The sequence below is a fragment of the Phalacrocorax aristotelis genome, chromosome 2, assembly GCF_949628215.1.
Source record: "Phalacrocorax aristotelis chromosome 2, bGulAri2.1, whole genome shotgun sequence".
Taxonomy (NCBI): Eukaryota; Metazoa; Chordata; class Aves; order Suliformes; family Phalacrocoracidae; genus Phalacrocorax; species Phalacrocorax aristotelis.
Genome location: NC_134277.1, coordinates 39,176,113 through 39,198,335, shown reverse-complemented (window position 1 = coordinate 39,198,335; position 22,223 = coordinate 39,176,113). Strand labels below are relative to the sequence as shown.

General features: G+C 36.3%; 1 protein-coding gene across 4 annotated transcripts in view; it reads left to right on the top strand.

Moving 5' to 3' along the window:
• ANKRD28 (ankyrin repeat domain 28) overlaps nucleotides 1–22,223 on the top strand; it is a 124,510-nt gene that overhangs the window by 75,016 nt on the left and 27,271 nt on the right. For all 4 annotated transcript variants that reach the window (XM_075083159.1, XM_075083161.1, XM_075083160.1 and 1 more), the window contains 9 exons: nucleotides 3,023–3,093; nucleotides 5,933–6,133; nucleotides 6,888–6,975; nucleotides 11,903–12,045; nucleotides 13,171–13,383; nucleotides 18,321–18,399; nucleotides 18,840–18,954; nucleotides 19,377–19,459; nucleotides 21,890–21,953. In XM_075083159.1, the coding sequence (XP_074939260.1) occupies nucleotides 3,023–3,093; nucleotides 5,933–6,133; nucleotides 6,888–6,975; nucleotides 11,903–12,045; nucleotides 13,171–13,383; nucleotides 18,321–18,399; nucleotides 18,840–18,954; nucleotides 19,377–19,459; nucleotides 21,890–21,953 (1,057 nt within the window). The remainder of the gene's footprint in view (nucleotides 1–3,022; nucleotides 3,094–5,932; nucleotides 6,134–6,887; nucleotides 6,976–11,902; nucleotides 12,046–13,170; nucleotides 13,384–18,320; nucleotides 18,400–18,839; nucleotides 18,955–19,376; nucleotides 19,460–21,889; nucleotides 21,954–22,223) is intronic.

Genomic DNA, 22,223 nt, shown 5'->3' with positions numbered 1-22,223 from the left:
AAAGAACAGCCTAGAGGCGGATTATGTCCTCAGATAAAGGCTGTTCAGAGAAACTGTTTTATGAAATTGAAATTATTCTTGGCAGCATGTCTTCCTGGAGAAATTTAAGGGGGAAGTATCTCTCTGTTAATTTAAAATATTATTTTGTTTAATGTATCTAGAGCTATAGATCTCCCAATTCCTGCATTAATAGTGCATATGCATTTTTTGATAGTACACTTATTCCAAATATTACTTAAACTTTGTCTTTCAATCTAACAATTTTGGAACTCCTTTAAGAGTTGTTTGTTTGGGGACGGGCGGGCAGGGAGGGGAAGAAACAGACTTGGTGGTTCTTTAGTAATTCCATCAGAGATTTAGATCTTTTGTCAGAATTCAACTTGGTTTTCTCCTTTGTCAAAGAACCTACAATTTTTTTATGCATTTGAAAAGTTAACTTATTTTAGTGTCTGTGTTACACTAATTTAGCTATGGGATATCCTAGACCTAGGCTTCCTTGCTTCTTTGGATGGAGGATCACGTACATTGTTGTGGTGGTTTTGTTCTTTTGAAAGGGCCATGTTACTTTTAGGTATCACTTCAAATTTCCTTAGGTGTTTCTTAGCTAATGCTGGTTTTCTTTCTTACCAGAAACAACAAACACTTTGAGATATTATTTTCCTTTAGTCCTAGCAAGTTTTATTAACTTACCATTGGGAAAAACATTTTTACAGTATCGTTTTTTATTCATTCCTGCTCTTTTCTGATGCAGTTTTTAGGCGGTATGTTAAAGTACCAGAAATGTCAGTGAACAACTTAGCTGAACCAATAAACAGGGCTTGGACTCTTAAGCACGTTTTCATTAGAGCTTAGGTAACTGCCACCTCCTTGGAGTGGAAACGTGCATTTCTCCCCTTCTGCTGGGCATGGTGCTCCTCCTGTCTCGGGCTTCATCACCTGAGGAATATCAGGACAGTGATTAGTGACTTAGTAACTGTCTAAATTCCTTTAAAACAATTAAAATACATTTGTATCTGAAAATTGGAAATAGAAATCAAAATCAATTAGACTTTGAAAGTCCTCATCCTTTGAAAGCCTTGGTTGTTGGCTGTAGATGTGAAGTCAGGTGGAGCTTGGAGTACCATTTTGGCTCATATTTTATCTTGTATGCGAAAAACAAGGTGTGGCTAATAATAACGTGGAAGACAAGAATTACAGATACGTTTGAAATATATTGATTACATTCTCACTTACTGATCATTCAGGTTATTGTCTTCTGGAAAGGATTACCAAAAGTCCTGAGACATTTCTGGTGATGTTTTTTTGCTCAAGTTCATTTGAGATTTTGCTCAAGTTCTATACATGATATGGTGCAGTACACTAGGGTCCTTATGATGGTTGAGAAAAGCAGATATTTTATGGTAAGATTAAGTCTCTTAACCTTTTGTCAGATTGGGGGGAGGGTTCTTCAGATGGATTTGGACTTTCTTCCTATACCTTTAAACTTATTTTTCAAAAATTTTTGAACTTGCAATATAGGATGATACCTAAAGCTTCTGAAATGTAGATAAGGAAGGAGGGAAATCCTTGAAATAGTAGCCAGCAGTTAGACCTCAGGCTCTGGCACTTGGAAGACCTGGGGTCAAAGTGGGAATTTGGATTCAGCATCAACCTCCATGTCATGTTCTTAAGCCTGAAAAGGATGGAATGACTAAAAACTAATTAACTCAGAGAATTGACTTCAAATCTTTGGTTTGCTTAGTATATACAACCATGATTTTGTACAGACTGCTAAGTTTCTTGGTCAGATTATTCAGCTGCACTGGGAGAGACTTCTTTGCTGGTGCAGGCCTGGGAGATATGGATCAAAATACCCTGTCTCTCAGCTGGGTAAGCTGACCAGCAGCCTGTTGGACATTTTGTGTCTCACTGGCCTTCCATCCTTTTCTGTTCTTTGCATAGAAAAAATTAAAGTTGGTTCTGATATAACAATATTATGTTTAGCCTGAGAAGTTAATAAGCTCTGACTATATAGCATTAATGTTACTGTGTGATATCATATATTGCTCTATGAACTCTTTCTATTTCTGAACTAATTTTTTCAAGAACATAACATTTTGTGTAAGCTCTCACATCTCTCCAAAATCTCAGCAGTTTTCAGATAAAGCTAGCTAAATTTCCACTCAAGGTATAAAACCCTATAAGGTTATGTGTGTGTGTGTGTGTATATATATATCAGTAATAAATTAAATCTTTAAGCTTAATCATTAAGTTTTCTCATTGAAGTTCACTGGAAGTTAGAAATTAGTTCAGGTGCTTCCTTCAGGAAAAAAATCCCCCAAATCCCCTTCTTTCCTTGTATTGTTCAGATAAAAACTAAAATCCAAACTGAGGCTGTGTCCCCTGTGGATGTTTGTGCAACTTTTTTCCTGGGGGCCGGGACAGCTGTTTCTCGCTTATGCTTTTAGAAGCAGAGAGGTGTGGTTGTTACAGTCTAGATCATGAAGTGAAGTCCAGGAGGTGCTGAAGTGGGCTAGGTGACCTGGTGGGGTAGAGGAGATTCATTCCAAAATTCCCAGTAGAGTAAGCATCATTCTATATATCTATGTGTCAGACTTGCCAATCACAAGGAAACAGGAGGCGTGGGGGATAAATATAGCCTCTTGCTCTATTTTAATTGAGAATTTCAGCTATAGTGGGAAGGTATGAGATTTTTGTTGTTGAATGAAGGCAAGGAGTCAGCCACTCGTACCAAACAGTTTTCTATGTACCTGTGGAAATTCAAAAGACTCTAGAGGACAACCTAGTGTAAAAAAAATGAGTATGCTTTGATGGAAGAATGTTACAGGTGCAGTATTAAAAGAAGTTTCTCAAAGGGTGGGCTTCGGCTGGAGAAAAGATTCCTGTTCCATTTTTGTCATCATGCTGTGTTAATGAGCCTAGAATAAGTATCTTCCAATAGTTCTATCTCTGTACTGGAAAATATTTAAGTCTTTCTGTAAATATATTGTAAATTTCCGTTTTTCTTATTTTTTTGTTACAGGAGCTAGAGTTAATGCCAAAGACAGCAAATGGTTGACTCCTTTACACAGAGCTGTGGCATCTTGTAGTGAGGTATGCTTTTTTTTTTTTTGACTGCTTTGTGTTAAAATAAGACATGTCAAATTACCTCATGTTCTCTGTTTGGTTCTTACAAAGTGAAAACTACTCCAAATATGTGGAATTGCAGAACACTTGCAAAAGTTTAATATGTGGAGAGTATGTATTATCATATGCCTAAAGGGGAAAAAAGCTTCAAGTTCTCAGGTTTGCTGTCTGCTCAAGATTAAGTACAGCTTTTACAGCATAGTCTTTGCATTTCTTCATTTTTTTACATGCTCATCTGTTCAGCCATTGAAGAAGTGGTTCTATAAGACCTGCAAACATAATTTTTAAAAAATTAATGAGTAATGATAGTATGGAAAATCACTTTAAAATTTGTAAATGAAATATGTAGAAAGTTTTTTGAAGTCTACCATTGACACAACTGTGAGAATATAGTAAAGTAAGAAATGAATTTGTTATTGTTCCTCTATTGTTGACGTCCTATAAAAATTTTAAATGCCTGTAGAAGATCAAAACAAACAGAAATGGTGAGCTTGTTATGTGGAAGAGTTTATGCAAAGCCATCTCCTTTGAGATCCTGAGTCAAATCGATGCTCATTTCAGTATGTCTCAAAAATAAAGGGTTTTTAAAGATTCTGTGTAAACTTTTGTTTGAGATGGAATTGAATATTTTGGGTTTGGCAAGCATTGAGCTTCAAGTATTTGATCCACGAACTATATAAACAAGCCTTGTTTCAGTTTTTGCTTTTGATTTCCCTGGATAAATTGCATTACTTTGTCACTAGCATTAATAGCTAAGTTATGTGGAGATTGTTGTTCAAAACAGTGTTTGAAAATTAATCTCCAAGGGCGCCTTACTCCCAAATGGTATTTGCTGCTCTTGAGGTATTTTTAGGCTGCTCCCTTGGGAGCTGACTGAAGCACCAAATACTGCATTCTTCAGAGCTGAGGGACAATAAAAACTCCTTATATAAGTTGTGCTTGTAGAGACGAGCGCTGCACACACTGATAACTTCAAGAAATGCAACCATGGTCATTTCTTAAAATGTGGAATATTTTAAACAAAACAGTAACAAAAGGCAAATGAAACATGTAAACCAGTCTACCCTAAAAGCAATGTTAGGTGCCTGTCAGAATTTTCTATTTATAAACACAGTAAATCAGCCCATATACGTAGATGGAGAAGTGGTTGGTACATGTAGGCACTGTTTTCCAGCTGACAGGCTTACATGGGTTTTTTAGGTGTTAGATGAAAAAAGCTGTATTGAAAAGAACCTCATGATAATGGTTTCAGTAAAACATCCAGACTTACACTTGAAGCAAGGATAGCTGCAACTAAACAAGGACATTGAAACATGCAAACCAGCTGGAATTACAGATTTAGCTGTCAACTATGCAAGTTCAAGCAACTTAATGTTAAGACTGTCAGGCTCCAGACCTTTATATTTGTGTGCCTGGTGTACTTCAGGGAGGGGAGGGGGTGGAGAACAACAAACAAAAAACCAACCCCTGCACACCCCCCCAAAAATAACAACAAAAAAAATCCCACAAAACCCCTAAGCAGGTTCACTAATTCTTGAAATTCATTAATGTATATGTGCAGAAAAACATAAGAAATTGTTTTTATGCTAGTACTACAGTGCTTCCTTCTACAAAAGGGGTAATAGCTGTCTGAAAATTTCCTTGTTCTGATTATGGTTTTTCTTAATATTAGGTTCAAAAAGACAAAACTTCAAAATACTGATTAGATTTTTAGAGTGTTAAATCTGCTTGTTTCTTAGAGAATAGAAGCTATTCCATTTCTTATTTAAATTACAAGCCTGTTACACAGTATTTTCACTTTTATATTTGTTCCTATTTTATTTTCTATTGACAGTAGAAGAAATTCAAGCATTTTCAATATAATTTACTGTAATAAATAGAATTGAGCGTTACTTAGCATTCTGCTTGTGGCTGAGAATAATACCTAGGTATTTTATCACAGTGTAATTCAAAATTTCCAGTAACTACTTGTGGTAATATGTTTTTAAGTTCAGAGTGCCATCCATTTCTTTGTGTGCTTGGTGTTTGAGTTGGAAGTCACTGAAAGCAATTAGTGAATTGTAGGAAGATCACGGAGTTGATGTAAAATACAGTGTTCATTGTCATGTTGATATCACCAACAGATTTTTGTTTAACAAGTTCCAATTGTGTGCACATATTTTAATGGTATTTGTTTATCTTCCTGTAAGAATTAGTCTTATTTGTCAAATTTCACAGCTTGTACTTTTAACAAAAGGAAATGAATAATCTTTTTGTGAGATGGAATTCAGTGCAACATTTTGAAACTGTTTTCAGGAATTTTGCAACAGTATATGTTGAAACTTTTTATGACCATGCTCTGTTTTATCTGTGGTTTTCTTAAATGTATATTTAATAAGCTGTTCTTCTCTCTGACATTTTTAAACTTTGTCCGTTCAAAAATTTTTCTTGGCAAATTGATGAAAAGGCATTATAAGTTCATAGTACTTCACTAATCCTTAGCAATGAAAGAAATCCTAAGGAGGCTTATTGAGCTTTGGAAATTAGTTGTGATGACAAAACAATTGGGCAGCTGGCTTAAGGAACTGGATAAAAGACCTGGAAATGGTTTATTCCGTTCAATCCTGTAGGGAATATATTGCTTATGTTCTTGAGAACATCCCCAAATCTGGCTTTATGATAAAGTACAAATCCCAAAGCATAAGATGATGTTTACAAACAAAAAAAAAAATTGTAAATAGTCCTATTCCACTATACTATCCTTGGATTTATGGTTGGCATTTCAAACCTTTACTAAGTGGCTTGGTTTTTTTGTAAATGCTTTCAGGATGCTGTTCAGGTGTTGTTAAAGCATTCAGCGGATGTCAATGCTCGTGATAAAAACTGGCAGACACCCCTACATATAGCAGCTGCAAACAAAGCTGTGAAATGTGCTGAAGCTTTGGTGCCTCTCCTAAGCAACGTAAATGTGTCTGATCGAGCAGGCAGAACTGCATTGCATCATGCAGCCCTCAGTGGACACGTTGAGGTAAGAGTTGTTTTTCTTAGCTTGTTTCCCACTTGTTCTGTCCCTCACATTTCTGATGTTTAGTTTCTCAGTTTAAAATCATGTTTCCCCCATCCCCTCAGAAAACCCCAGTGCCTATTTTATATTTGAATTTGTCTTTTGTATGCATCGGCAGACAGAATGGTTGTGGAAAATGTGTTACATTGTTTAGTTGGAAGGCTATTACAGCATTCACCTTTCTTAAGACAGAAGCAAATTTGCCTGAGTTAAGTGGAGTTAAACTAGTGATAGATAAATTTAAGATGGAAAAAAGAAGATACTTTTCTGCACAGTAGACAGGGAACATATGGAATGTGGTGTCAGTGAAATGTGGAGGAAATACATGTAATAAGCTCTAATTTGCTAGTTTTCAAGCCCTGAAAAATGATGGCTCAGAAGTTCCCATTGTAGTTGTGTATAGGTAATTGGAGACAAATTGGCAATAGGCCTGCTATTAGTGATTACCTTTAGTGAATCCCTTAGTAATAGCCTGAGGGTGTCAAAGATTCCACAGCTTTGCCATATTTAACTGGGAAATGTTTTTGTTGACATCAAGTTTTGTGTTCCTTACAGTCACTTCATTATTGCTGCCAAGGTGGGCAGAGAGCTTTTTCAAGCTTATGAAATATTCAGAAAACAACACATTTAAATCCTTTGAAAGCACATATATTTTTGTTTTCTCCTATGACTTTCTTTGTCTAACTTTAATCAGAGTTTTCCATTATGTTTATCTCAGATGGTCAGCTTACTGTTGTCTAGAGGAGCCAATATTAATGCATTTGACAAGAAAGACAGACGAGCTATACATTGGGCAGCATATATGGGTATGTACATATTTCAGTTGATTACTATTGTGGTAGTAAAAAAAATTGCCTTATGTTTAGTGGTTTTATATATTTCTAGGGAAAATATTTACACTGTAAGCATTGAGGTTATCTGTGTGTCTGGCAGACAACCATTAACAGTGTACTTCAGATTGCCTTGTAAATGTGTTTTTGTGGTGAGAAAAATGAATTTATTGGAAAAAGAAAAATAAGGTAAATAATTGTTCTTTAAAAAGAATGAACTATGTTCCTCGATCAGCAGGAGTCTAATCACAGGTGAAAAATTTTGCAATAATGCTAAATAGAAAGTAAGAAGTTAATACAAGGGGCACATGAAACAGGTGATTGTTACACCAACCTTGGGGACTGTATTTTAAAAGAAGAATATTTCATCTCTAAAACTCAAAATTCTTGCCTTGCCATTCATATTCCAGGAGTGGATAATTATTGTTCTCATGTTATTGATCAATGCAGTAGCAGTGCTGTCAGAGTAATGTACTTCATTGCCTTTTATCAGACTTTCATTTTATTAAGTGGTAGGAATTGTTTTCTTCAGCATAGCTATAATAAATAGTAGAGCTTTGTATCTCAACTTTCATTTAAAATATGAGCAATATAAATCATTGGAAAGTGAATTATAGAAAATGCCGACTCAGGGTTCTAGGCTGACACTGACAAAGACTTCTTAGCTTTAGCCAATTGCTTTGTTTCTAAGTAATTCACGTGGAACTGTGGTTTGTATTTGTCATTGCAGAATATGTTATACCTGTTCAGAAGTCAAAAGCCATAATTACTCTCTAACTTCCAGAAAATACCTAAAAATGTTCTTGAACATGAGCCTTGAACACGTGTCGTATATAAGCGGTGAACAATTAAATTTCAGTATCAATTTCAGGATGAAGCCAGTTGATGATTCCATGGTCTTGATTGTTATTCAGTATTTTAGCTTATTGCTTCCTAATATTATCCAGCCAAGGGCGAAGAATAAAAGCAGTAGCTTCAGTATTGTATGAATCTGCATGCCTGGGAATTTTTGAAGATGAAATGGGGAAATAAGACTTCATTATATGTGATTTTTCATTCCTGTTATGTTTTGATGATCTACATTTTCCTAAATTTTAAATTCTCCAGAAAATACATATCTCTGTGCCTAAGATGCCCTCTTACAAAACTTGAGGAGGAGAACAGTCGGGAAGAGAACATGCTCCTATTATTTATGGCAGCTTTTTTTTTAGAGGTGATCTGAAGACATGAACAATTTTGTTCCAGTTATAAGAACAAAATACTACTTGGAATGACTGTCTCCATGAAAAACTTTATATATAGGGTTTATAAAGGACCACCTTGTATTTTTGGCAAATGTTTAAGTTAATATGCAAGGATAGTAATATGTATACTGCGCTTTCTCTGACTAAAACTGTATCTGATATCAAACCAAAAAATAAGCTCACATAAACTAGGAATGGACTCCTAGACTTAGATGTCAAAGATAACTCTGCCTTGGAGGTCTGATCTTAGGCAAAATGTCCCTCAATCATAGAGGCATAGAATCGTTAAGGTTGGAAAAGACCCTTAAGATCATCAAGTCCATATGGAGTTTGGTATTAATGCTCATTGTTATGAATGAGAGAATTACTTAAAAATAGGCGTAATGCTGTGCAGTGTGTGTGTGTGGGGGGTTGGTTCTTAAAAACAGACTTAAGGTTGCTAATTAAACATATTTCTCATCTATGATTCTGGGGCTTTGAGTATCTTATATAACTGCTTTGGAGTTGTTACATTTATCCAAGCAATGTTTCCCAGTCTTGCCAGGAGAGAGCAAACGGAAGCAGTAACTTCAAAGTGGAAATGCAACTTTAAACTTATGTACTGAGCAAAATCAGAGCAGTACCGTGTGGGGCAGTACCTATTTAGATACAGTCGCCAGAAACCTTAGCTTGAGCTCTGGGGGTTGATAATGAGTGGTTATGAAATGTGCTTTGGTCCGAGGACTGAGAATTCTGGTCTTTACAAATGCAAAACCACACATTTACAAATTTGGACTTGTTTGTAAGATCTGAACAGTTGTAAAAGTGAACTCACAAACACCTGGATTCACACAAAAGTGGTATTATTAACTGTTGTCTTTGCACAACTCTGTGTTTCAGGCCAATTTCACATTAGTCTTATGTCCCTGACAATACAGGTCTGAAATAATATGGTAGCAGCGTAAGATAGGGTTGTGTAATCGATATGTGAAATGCTAAAAAGAACAGCAGGACCCTGTTTAGCTGTCTTCAGAGGAAAAGACTTGAATATGCCAGTGAATTATGAGTTGGTCAATACAGTGTTAATACTCTTTATAATTTGAAGCTGTATGATATTGCACTTCAAGTACTGATACCAGTACTGGAAACTGCGATGTTAAAGAACAATCTTCATTATTGATCCAATATTCTTTGCAATGTTTTGTATTAGTATTTTGTAATCTACTTACATATGCAAAGCAATGTCTGTGACAGGCTGTCCAGCCTCCTTACTTAAGGTGATTATTTGCAAAATTTTGTTGAATGAAACTTGTGCGTGAGATGGCAGAGATCTGATGAGCATCAGTGAGAGGACAGAGATATTTTCTGGCTTGTGCTCACCTATATGAGAGAATTCTTCTCTTTTTTGGATAAGCTATATTTATGCCAATTTTAGTTAGTGCTACTTCATAGGCTGTTCACAGAAAACTCTGTTAATGAACGGTGTTTGGGTGGGGACAATGTAATTTTTCTGATGCCCATCAACCTAAATATCCTTGCAGACAGTAGAGTAGAAAAAAGCTTTTGAAAGTCTTCAAACAGAAAAAAAACCTGTGACATTCTCTCTCACAACTTAGAGCCATTTTACACTGCTCCAATTGTTTGAAGAAAGCCTTAAAGCTTTTCTACTGTATAAAACTGACCATAGAATAAAAAAAGCTATGCTTTTCGTCACTCTACTATAAATAACTTTCTAGGGTTATATCCATTGTTTCCCTTCCTTCCTGCTTTTCACCCGGCTTCATTGCTGTCCAGCTGCAATGCTGCGACCGACATGGACATTCATTCTTGCGTGCTCACGTCGCGCTCATTTGTGTATCAGGATGTCTCCTCAGCGCTCCTCACTTCAAGTACCTTGCTCTTCTGTTTGAGTGTCTTCCACTGATTGCTGCTTGTGCTTTCAATGCAGGTCAGGGATTTTTTGGGTTTTTTCTTCTCTTTAAAGCTTTTCTGCCACTGTTCAGTGTCTCCCTTCCTCTGCTTTCAATATCTGCTATACCTCTGTCTCTCGTGTAGGGCTTGTTTTCATTCTTGTCCCCGTTATATCTGAGTCAGAAGATGAGTATCATGTTTACATTTCTCTTTCTGTTCTTTCCTACAATACTGAAGTAATTCAGAACTGAAATACTGCAGCACTTCTCATCGCACTGGTAAACCCTATGTTTCTGACTGGACGGCTAAGTGAAATATTGCTTTTTATGTTGTTGAGTATGAACATAAAATAGGTATCATGGTGACTGAATGTTTATCAAAATAGCTTTGTCTGTATTCCTTTGGGTAGAAACTTCCTATTCAAACTTTTGCAAATTCTCTTAGTCATTGAAAAAGCAAAGACCCTCCCTTTTTATGAAGCACGTAAACTGAAGGCTGGATTTGATAACTTTTTACATTCATGTCTGACTGGATAAGTGTGAGTATTCAGTGTGCCCCTCACCACTTCTTTTAACTAAGGTGTAAGGGTGTCACTTGAAAGGTAAAACAAAGAAATCCACATCTGTCTCTTTGGGACAGATAAAGGTAAAACACTAAATGTATCATGGTCTGTTTAACTGAGGTGTGCTCATTTATTCTGCAGACTTTGTCATAATTATCCATGTGTTTTCAGTGACTGACTTATTTTGCAGTTTAATTAACAATGGTGCAAGAATGACAGATTTTTTTGGTTACCCCATTTTCATAGCTTTACTTTTGGCACACAGTACCACAACTGCATGCAAGCTAGTGGAGAGCATGCAGGCACAGTGAAGGAGAAAGTCGGCCGCCCTTTGCAGCGGCAGTGCGGTGTTGCGGTCCCTGGCCCAGCCACAAAGCTGGCGGTGAGAGTGTCTGCCTGCTACTTCAGGGTGGGCTCCCCACCCTCCCTTCCCTTTTCTGCCCTCTTACCTGGAACTTCCCCCAGGTCATCCCTTCCCCATGATCCCACTTGACTCTTAGGCTCCTCCCGGTGACTTAAGAGAACAGTTGATGCTTTCAAAAGGCTACAGTTCCTCAGAGGCCTGAGTCAGTTTTGAAAATAGAGCTTTGCTAAACGCTGTTTGATTTGGGTCGACATTTTAAAGGGTTTGCAGATAAAGGATGTTGGATTTTGGGGAGATATATCTTTATTCAAAAATAGAATATTTTCTTCCTTTCGTGTATGTGTAATTTTTTTCAAAGTTTATGCTGAAGGCCTTAAAAACCTTAATGGGCACGTTTGCAGTTGAGGTGAAGGTGGAAGACTGACAGTCACATTCTCTCTCAAGTTGTTAACAGAAATTTGCAGTAAATGTTTAATAATTACAAAGTTATTTCACCTCTCTAGTTCTCAGATCTCCCCAAATAACCCTTCTGTGTAAGCAGAAGACAAGATTTTTTTAATATACAAGACTTTTTTGCAGAATAAATACTATGATTATTGGAGGGGGTATGTGGAAATACCCTCCTCTGGAGATTAATATTTTATGTTGGTTTTATAGTTCATGATACAATTGGAATACAAGAACAATTCTTTATTTTCCAGATTAGGTCTAAATGAAGAATGGCTTGTTTATGTTATAACAGTTGTTATTAAGTTTATGTTATAACAGTTGTTATTAAGTTTGTAAATGTGTGCTGGGTAATACAAAATGCAGCTTCATTCTTTTTGTCTTTTATTCTTTTAGGTCATATTGAGGTTGTGAAATTACTGGTGGCCCATGGAGCTGAAGTGACATGCAAAGACAAGAAATCATATACACCCTTACATGCTGCAGCATCTAATGGGATGATTGGTGTAGTCAAATATCTCCTAGATCTTGGAGTTGATGTAAGGAAGAGTGAAACAAAGTGATACATGTTTTTTTGTTGTTTGAAATGCTCTTGTTAGTATCGTAGTACGCTGTTTGTTTCGGGGGGCAGATTATGATATAGTGAAAATAATATTTGCAAAGATCTTCATTCACATGCTTTTTTTTTTTTTTTTGCTATAAAACCTCATTCCCCCAAGTAACTTAAAAGCCTTGCAGATTTTGCACAATTATTTGGACATAAATTTGTATTTAGCAGGGTTTTTTGTTCATTTGGTACTTCTTACTCTTAGTTCATTGGAGTGGAACTCAGGAAATAGGAATTCCGTTCCTAGCTTTGCCACACAATCCTTTTTGAACTGCAGGAAATTAAACTCTTTTGCTTTAGTTATTTGGAAAACATAGATGTTACTGACTTTCTTACACCACATAATTTTTGGGAAATACTAAAAATTGTGAGAAACCTCAACACTACACTAAGGTAGGCCATATTAATATTGAAATGCAAAATAAATTAAAAGGCTATACAGTACTTGCATGTAGAAAGTGTGTTAACAACAAACTGTGAAACTGTGTAAGAAATCTACATTGTGCATCACATGTTAGTTTTACAAGGCTGGAGAATGCAGCCAAAGCTCTATCATGCGAAGTAGATGAGAGTTCAGTATTATGTTGTGCACAGTAACGAATTCTACTTCTATATGCCCCCCTGCCACCACCACCCCAAAAAAAAAAAAAGTCCTTTTCACCTCTGTTTTTAATGGAGACCCACAAATGCTGTTGAAAAATTATTGAGGTCCATGCTGTGCGTAGTCTGTAGTGTCTGCGCAATTTGCCACCGTTGACATATTTTTCCACATATTTTCTGTCAAGTTGCATATTGCATACGGGAAACTGGTGTGGAGACAATTGGAGGAGATTGGCTCACTTGTAAAGCCGTCACACTCTTTTCCGGTACACACTTCTCGATCAGAGTACTATATCCAGAACCTGCTTTTAATTTCTGGTTTTGAAGAGTTCCAAACTGTAATGAAGAAGTTGTCTCATGACATGAGATTTTTCTTTGTCATAATTAAATGCTGCAGTAATACTGGGTTTTGCCTACTAACTAATCTTCAGTTTGGTTTTTTTTCCCTCTGATATAGATGAATGAACCAAATGCCTATGGAAATACTCCTCTCCATGTAGCTTGCTACAACGGGCAAGATGTTGTAGTGAATGAACTCATAGACTGTGGTGCTAACGTAAATCAAATCAACGAGAAGGGTTTTACACCTTTGCACTTTGCTGCTGCGTCAACACGTGGAGCATTGTGTTTAGAGCTTTTGGTCTGTAATGGAGCAGATGTAAATATGAAGGTAGGTGAATCCAAACTCATCCGTTCATTCTTAAAGAGATGCAGTACATCTTTATCAGAGGTAATTTTTCAAAATCATTGTTAACAATAATGTTTAGAAGTTCCCACTGATTGATGGAGTACTTCTTTGAAAAGTACTATAGAGAAAATGAGCCAGTATGTTGCTTTGGAGAACTTGATCTGATTCTGAAAACCTCGATGGGGTGTAGTAAATAGCCCAAAAGGATAAAAAGTAAAGATGCCAATACTGTCTGGTCAATCTTGATTATATTTAAATGTCAGAATTCCACATGATTTGTCTTCCCTAGTCTATCCATTTGAGTAAGAGCAAATCATATGGAAAAATGCAAAAGAACATTTTTTTAATATATTGCAACATTAAATCAAGGATATTTCAGGGAAATGTGTATGAACAGGCTAATTGCTGGAGCAGTTGAAGAGCTGATAATGTAAGATCCTACGATCTAATTAATAAGGGAGGGTTGAGAAGGGTGTATTGGAAAAACAAAGGCAAGTAGATTAGGCCAGTGGAAAGCCTTAAACAGCTATTTCCTTCAATTACTCCAGCAAAACTTTGTGATCAGAGTCAGTATACGTTTTACATCTCTACTTGGTCACAAGCCTTTGGCCGTGGAATAGTCCTTACAGTCCCATCTTACGGTAGATAGAGTTTCTAATCCACACTAGCATAAAAGCAAACTATAACCTATCTCTTCTATTATCTTCTCAGGTGTGTAGGGTAAGGTCTTGAGATGAGAGAGAGATGTCAGACCTCCTGTTTTTGTATTAAGTTGATTTTTACTCTAGTAATGAAAAATTAACTGTGTTCAGAAATATTCAGTGGCAGTATCTGGTGTCTTGACAGGTTAAATATGCTAATGATTATGTACATATGTTAATTAAACAAAGGAGAACAGAAGAGAAACATAAATACTACCAAGCAAAGAATGACTGTTTTCTTATATGCTGGGGTGTAATGGTTCATGACTGTGCATATATCTGATGTAGAAGAAGCAGGAGGGCTTCATTTCAGAAAGATGTGCAGCAAGTAATGGTGGCTGGGGTTTTTTGGCTATTCGTTTTCAAATACACCTTAATTGTAGGCTAGGAATGAAAATGAAAATCTTCCAACAGTCTGTTAGGATAATTAAACACTGAAGATTACTATGACATTTATGTTTGAACTTAAAATAAGAATCTTTGTTTTACGCATGGTATACACTGTAGATGCTGACTACATTTAGTCAGTTATAACACTGAATAACCTTAGAAATTGTGCAAAGAATGGCTAATATCTTCAAAGTGACTGGTAAAGTTCCTGAATTCTTTGAAGTTTATGATGTGGGTGAACTTTTGGAGGTGACAAAAGATATTTTAACATCAGAGAGATGTATTGTTGCCTTCCTTCCCATTCAATTTTAAGTTATGCGATCCAAAGTATAGATTTGTTGGTTTCTGTAACTTTAAAAAAAATCCATAGAAGATTTAGTGTGGGTAACCCAGCTTTTCTCTTAAGCTTACTCTGAGATGACAGAATCATTTTTTCTGAAACATGATAGTGATGGGGCTGGGAAATGCAACCTGAAGCATATCAGAGAGCTGAGAATTTCAGCCGAAGTCTAAGAGCTTAGCAAAGATTTGCCTACTGAAGTTAGCCTGCTTCAGAAGAAAATGTCTTCACAGTGGAAAGGGTTAGTAGCTTTAGCTATAGGTTGGCTGTAATTAAAATGTGTTGGTTTAGTAAGCATCTATCAAAACTGTTAAGTGCAAAATTAAGCAAGTAGGCTTGTGCTCGATTTGAAGCAATTATAGCTTGAAAACAGCATTTATCCCATTTCCGCACCAACATGTGTCTCCGTTGCAATTCTCTTAATAGAATTTCTGTGGATTTATACCAGCATGACTGAATTTGGCCTGTGAGTTTGCACCTGAAGGTGTGAACAGACTTACTTTGTATGTGGAAATTACCAGTTGCACCATTGAAAAGTGCTAGAACTGAGGCAAAAGAAAATTGTTTCCAAGTCAATTTTGGCTTCCCTGAAAAAGCCTACAAGGATAAATCTTGGATTTAATTAGAAGAACAAACCCTAAAAAATAGCAAAGGGAAGTTGAATTGGAATATGTTGTGTAGCTAAGAATAATTTATAGAGTTAAAATGGCATGCTTTTAGAGTGTTCTTACTATTTATCGAAACCAAGCTTGTTCAGTTTCCAAATACTGAGGCTGAAGTTCAAAGTAGTTCTTAGAATTGTGATAAGATTTATTTTTTATCATAATAATATTACTTGTGTAATCTGATTCAGTAGTTCCCTCCTATGTGCAACTGCTTCTGTGTTTTCGGATGTAACAGAGTGGGTATGGATGGTAATCTAGGTGCAGACTAGACAGTACTATTAGGGCGCTTTGTGCTATGGATGACCTAGTGGGGAGAGCAAAAGGGAACTCATTCTTAATGGCAGATGGAGGGTAAGTGCTTGTGCATATCTGTGAATGCTGGCCTCATCTCAAAAAGGGACTATGTAGCAGAAGATAATGAAACAGTAGAAATAAGTTACATGATTTTTATCACCTCTGTAGGCAGAGGACAACATTTCATGCTTGTTTTTGTAGCTTTGTCAGTGCCAGTTATAGTACTGTAGAACAGCAAAGCCTGTTAAACATTGCTCGTTACTGCAGCCCTCTCTCCTCACTATTCGTATTTCCATGCATGGAAGAACACATTGAAATGAATACGTAATGGGACAGTATTAATTGTTTTATGCGCCCCCTTGCTGCTTTGAAAATTCAGTGACCTAAATAGAAGAAGTATTTTACTTCCATTGGTGATACTAGAACATAAGAATTGTTACTAGGGGGAGATTTAACTTGGAGGAATGCTGTGACATGATAGACCCACATTTCCCCTGACCCTCAGTAAAGCTCAGTAGTCTGAGTACAGTTAATATCTGAGTAATCACTTGATAGAACACTTTGTGCCATATATTAATTCTTTCTAATAGCAATTCCTGTTCTTAACAAATTTAGTAAGATCATAAGTATTTTGTGGATATGTTTTCCCTAGTGATAGAGTTTTGGGTGATTTCTTTCCTATTACCACACTTGATTGAGTTTCAGTCAAGACAACAAAAGTTATCATTAGCCCATAGCTGTTCTATCATGTGCTCTGATCCTATCTGATCTTGTAAAATCAGACAGCTGTAGTTAATTTAATATTTAGATAGAAGACCTTAAAGGCATAAAAAAAGGAAATTGAAGCAAAAGTTTTGAAGATACCTCCTTGCTTATGCAGTCTAACCTCCTGGCATCTCAGGAAACAGTACTTTGCTCAATAAATAGAGCCTTGCTGTTTCATTGCTTAAAGAACTCTTTGGCTACTGGTTCTAATTCTGTATATCCTTCCTGAATGACAATGTCTAAGAAGGGAATTCTGAATGCAACCATATGCATAGCAGTTCAGCTTCAACATGAAAATTATCGTCTTCATTTAATCTTATATCTGTTCAATGTTTACATGTTGATAGACAATTGCATGTTATGTTATTCCTGTGTTGCAAAGGAACCCAAGACTCTTAGATTAGAGAGAGGCGCTATGGATAATCAAATCCATTGTCTTAAAAATCTACATTAAGTGCATTTTTAAGTAAATTTGAGCAGAGTAAATCTAAAAATCTGTTACTGATTGTACTGTGGTTTTTCATTCACAATGGAAAATTATTTTGTAGCTTATTTTGCTGTTCTTTGCAAGATCTTGAACTCAAGATGTCTTGTGAAGGCTCTCACTTGACCACATTGCTCCATACTTTCTAATATTGTCACTTTAACTTATTCTTAGGTCCTTGTAAGGTACTTTAAGGTGCTCATTGAGACTTGGATCTGCTTTTTTCTGCGCCATCTTCTTACTCTTCATTAGCCTTCCTCTGAGATACAGATTTAGCATATCTGAGCCAGGGAGATTGCAGGCTTCTTTACCTGAGCCCTTAAATTCTTCTGTTACTTCACTAATTTATTTCCTTACTTTCTCAAAATTTCCCCTTTTAAAATTTTAGAATGTTAGTTACTATTCAAAGCCAGCATTTAATTTTTAAAGATGTGGTATGCATGTGCATCCAAGAGTGCTTTTATTTTCTGAGAGTGTCGTGTTTGCAATTTTTTGTGTGCATTTGTAGAACAACTTCGTGCAGCAGTAAAGCTTTCCCATTGCCTGTGATGATAAAATATGGGGGGTGGGGGAATCATCCTAAAGTAGTAATAGCAGAAAAAAATGGTTTTGTAAGTGCGTTGAGATTGTGCTATTAACAACTGGAATTCCCTTATGCATTACTTTTGGTCTACTTGAAGGACATCTTCACTGGGTGAATGACTAAGTGCACTTTGTGTGTGTCAAAGGTATAGTACTAATTATGGCTGAATAGTTCTACCCTAGGAGTACTTGTGGTTTATAATAAACTGCTTACAAATACCACTTTATAGAAATTTCCATGAAACACCTGAGCTTTTTAATGTGTTGTCTTCTAATACAACTGGTAAACCTCTATAGTAAATACAGCTATTTTCTTTCAAGAAACAAACTCAAAGAAGCATTGTTTTGTTTTAGACTTGAATGGGGGAGGAGTTGGTCATAGGCTTGCTGCTAAAGTTGGGTGCTGTCATCATCCTCTTGAGAGTGATTATCCTAAAGCAGCAACTGTGAGTGAGTAGGCATCACTGAGTTGTCACTCACAGCTGGAAGAGTGATTAAGAGCAGCTCTTTTGGAAAGCTTGCCATGTCATGCTGACTTGCCAGTGCCAGCATCCGTTTTGCATAGAAACAATTCAAAAGAGGGAGTAGAGAGGGGAGAAGAAAGTAAAAGAACAATCTTTTTCCTTTTTTTTTTCAGTTGTGGTGGATTATGGTTACCAGCCATAAGTAAACACTGGGCTTTTTTTTGTCTTTTCCAGAGTAAAGATGGGAAAACACCTTTGCACATGACAGCAATCCACGGTAGATTTTCAAGATCTCAAACCATCATTCGAAATGGTAAAAAGGGGGAGGGAGCATTGTTATTGGCTTTCCAGTATTACAAATATTTTCCTCCTCTTGTATGGATAACAACATACTGAATTTTTTTTCATATCTAGTAATAGTTCAGTTAGTGGTGGAGCCTGGCATGTCTGCTTATAAAGTTTGATAAGTTACACTGAGGAACCATTTATTTTTCAGAATGCAGGAAAATATATTAAATTCTCTTCCATAACCCAGGATGCAGAAAGTTTGTCCCATATAGTTACATAATAAAATGCTTCTCGCTGCTTATTATTATACAGCTTTTGGTGGTATTTAGTACTAGATTTGAAATCTAAAGTAGTCATTCATGGACAGTTATTAATGCTGCTTACATTATCATCAGTGTTGGTTTTCTAACAAAAATATCTGAGTGCCAATGTATGTTCTTACTTAGTAATTACTTTTTATTGTAGGAGCTGAAATAGACTGTGAAGATAAGAATGGAAATACTCCTTTGCACATAGCAGCAAGATATGGCCATGAGCTATTAATCAACACTCTGATTACGAGTGGTGCTGACACTGCAAAGTAGGTAACTTTACTGACATGAATGCAAGCTGAGAGAATTTAGAAATGTATTTATTAGATTAACACTAGTATGATTTTTTTTTTTTTAGTATCATCTTTGACTTGAAATAGGAAATAGTTTGTGCATTATCCTGTAATATACTTCTAAGCAGCTACTCAGTACCTCACAATTTTTACAAAAAAAATTAGATTTTCCTCTAAGGTATTTGAAGTAAAAGCTCTGAAAGTTAATGGGCTGTTGCACTGACTTAATGCATCCTGCTAGCTTGTAAGAAAGCATTTAATATGTGGTTTTCCTATGGCTCAGTATTCTAATCAGGTGGCTTGCTGAACCCACCATGCATGGGCACTCTGGCACACAGTCATGTTTGTTTTCTTTTAATTGTAATGAAACTGTGATACCTGATTATGGTGTATCTTAGGCGGGGTATACATGGGATGTTTCCTCTCCATTTGGCAGCACTAAGTGGATTTTCAGATTGCTGCAGAAAGCTCCTCTCTTCAGGTAGGATACTCTTTAAGAATCTCATGGCTGCTTTGTACTTCATTTTTTATGTCATCTGATAGCTTTTAATTAAGTCTTAATTTAGTAATACATAAAAACCTTTATAGTTTACTAGTAGCTTGGGGCTAGTGCTTGTTTTTTTAATGCACAGTCCATAGTTAAAATGAATGCAAACTTTTCCAGAAGTAATTGAAAAAAAACCTCAATCCAAATTGAAATAATGTGTCTATAACTTTTTAAGTGTTGTGTTTGTGCATTTTAAGTTGGTCATAGAGGTGCAATGACTGGTTTAGACTATAATGTAACTTCAAGGAGAAAGATTAATGTTCTTTTAAATGATTTCATGGAGCATCCTCCATTTCCCTTCCATGATGTCATTAGCTTAATACAGAAAGGTCCCATTCCTGTCTGTTCCTGTAGTAGGCATCTAATAAATAGCTCTGAAGACTCTGTGGACTGCTACATTAAGAAACTGTTGCATTGGTGATTTATTGTTAATTAAATGCAACATGAACTGCACTTTGCTTTCATTGTTTGACTCCTCCCTGAAGTTGCAGAGGGTTGTAAGGTTATTACTTCCCTCATTGTCCAGAGTCTGCTCTGGTGTGAATTCTGAGCTCTTTGAACCGTTGCAATTCTGAGAAAGTAGATTTGTCGGAAGAATTGTGGAAGGTTCAGGAACAGAAGAATAAACTAAATGGTTCTACGTTAATCTGAAGGCACTTGATGTTTCTTTGAAAAAAGAAAAGGAGGGGGCAGGGGGTTGGGGAAAAGGAAGAGTAAGAAGCTGCTTCCCCAGCTTTCTACTAGGGAAGCCTGGGAGAAGAACTAAAGGACTATAACTAAAACTACCACCGGTAAGGCTTTTTATTTCACTGTACTGTCATGGACAAGCATGCAAGGATTCACTCCAGGACAGAACTGTCCTATAGTTGACTGTATTTCAGTTGGATGCATTCAAAATGAGGAGTGCTCTGTCTCTTTCTCCTCTCTGCACATGGTGCTTTGCGGGCTGCATCCTTACCGGAGATTCAGTACAGCAAAGGAATCCCTGGGGAAGACTTGCAAGTGGTTTCTGTGACTTTTACATGAGTTGAGCAAACTTGGATGTAAATTTAACCTGGAGCAGATAAGGACTTGAAGAGTACATTCAGCCTTCAGATGGGAAAGAGTAGACACTGCTAACAGCTTATTAGTACATGCTTTTGGTGTGGAGATTGGTATCTGCAGACTATGTGCCCTTTTGGTTTTGTGAGGAAGAGTCTCGTTTATGTAAATTAAGAATCTCTGATTTTAAAATTTATTAATAGGCACGTTCAGACCTTAACACATTACAGATTTTTTTTTTTTTGTCTCAGTACTGAACGACATTTAAGCAGTTAGTGGTGTTAGACAAGCAACCTAGGGATGTGGAAAGGCATCAAAGACTACTTTTCAAAACAGATTGGTAAACTGTCTTAAATTGTTTGCTGTGTATCACTGCCTGTTCAAAAGGGAAGAGAATGTAGTGGCACATACAAAACCTGTTTTGGGGGATATGGAGTAGGAAAACAGTCTTGAATAGTAGTACTCTTGAATAACACATGCTGCATTGTTCGCTATTTACCGTTGTTGAACAGTTCTTAAAAAGGAAAAGAAAAATTGCTTTCCCAGGCAAAAGTACAAAAACTGGAGATTTAATGAATAAGTTTTGTTACACAAGAGCAAGACTCTTGGGACAATATAGTAGTTGTCTCAAACCAAAAATGTAGCTTTGAAACCTGATTTAAATAGTAATCTTCATTGCAAAGCATATGGTTAGCTATTGAATTGCGCAGTTAAAGTTTGTGATCTCAGATCTGAAGTTCTGTAGTTCACACATTTTTGGGAAGAGAAAAACTACAATATTCTCTAAAGGGCTTCTCTGTAAGTAATTGCTTTTTACAGTCCTCACTCCAGCTTAACAAAGTTCTTTCTCTGGGACTGAAGGGCTAAACTCAAGGATGAAATTTAAATAGCTTCTGGATTTAGTAATGCTAACAACCCCTCTTTATTAAAAAAAAAAAAAAAAAAAAAGGAAGAAAAATCTCTGCATAATACTGAAATTCTAGCATATTCTTAAATTTTCCTATTAACTTAATATATTTCATATTCAGTACTAAACTACACAGAAATATTAACAGGCAAATAGGATAGGAAAGAATACATCCTCTTGCCTCAGTGTAGCTAATTCTTTTACTGTGTCCCTTTCAGTTTTACTTGAATGCCTGTTTTTAAAAATATTACAAGTAGCAAGGATGTGTTTCAAATGATGTACATTTTCAGTGCTTAAGTGCTTTTTTCCCACATAGCTGTTAAGTTTGCTTAGCAAGCATTCTCTTAAGAGTACATGAGGGCAGTTTTGTGAAACGTGATGTTACATAATGATTTTACCAAATACTTGATTTGTAGGTTTTGACATTGACACACCAGATGACTTTGGCAGGACTTGTCTTCATGCAGCCGCGGCTGGAGGGTATGTAAGAAAGCATGAATGCTTTCTTATTTAGTGTTCTTTTCTCAATTGCTGATCATTCCTGGTTTTTATTATTTCTTCTCTGTGCTTCTCCTGCCCTCTCCCCTTGGAGTTTATATAAATGTGGAAATAATTTCAAGATTGATTCTATCTACAAAGAATAAAAATAAATTAAATATTCAGCTCAATAAGTAATTATTGGAGTACAGTGTCCAAGTATCATCAGCCTTACCTTAGGTTTATGCTTGGGGATGAACTTAATTTTATTTT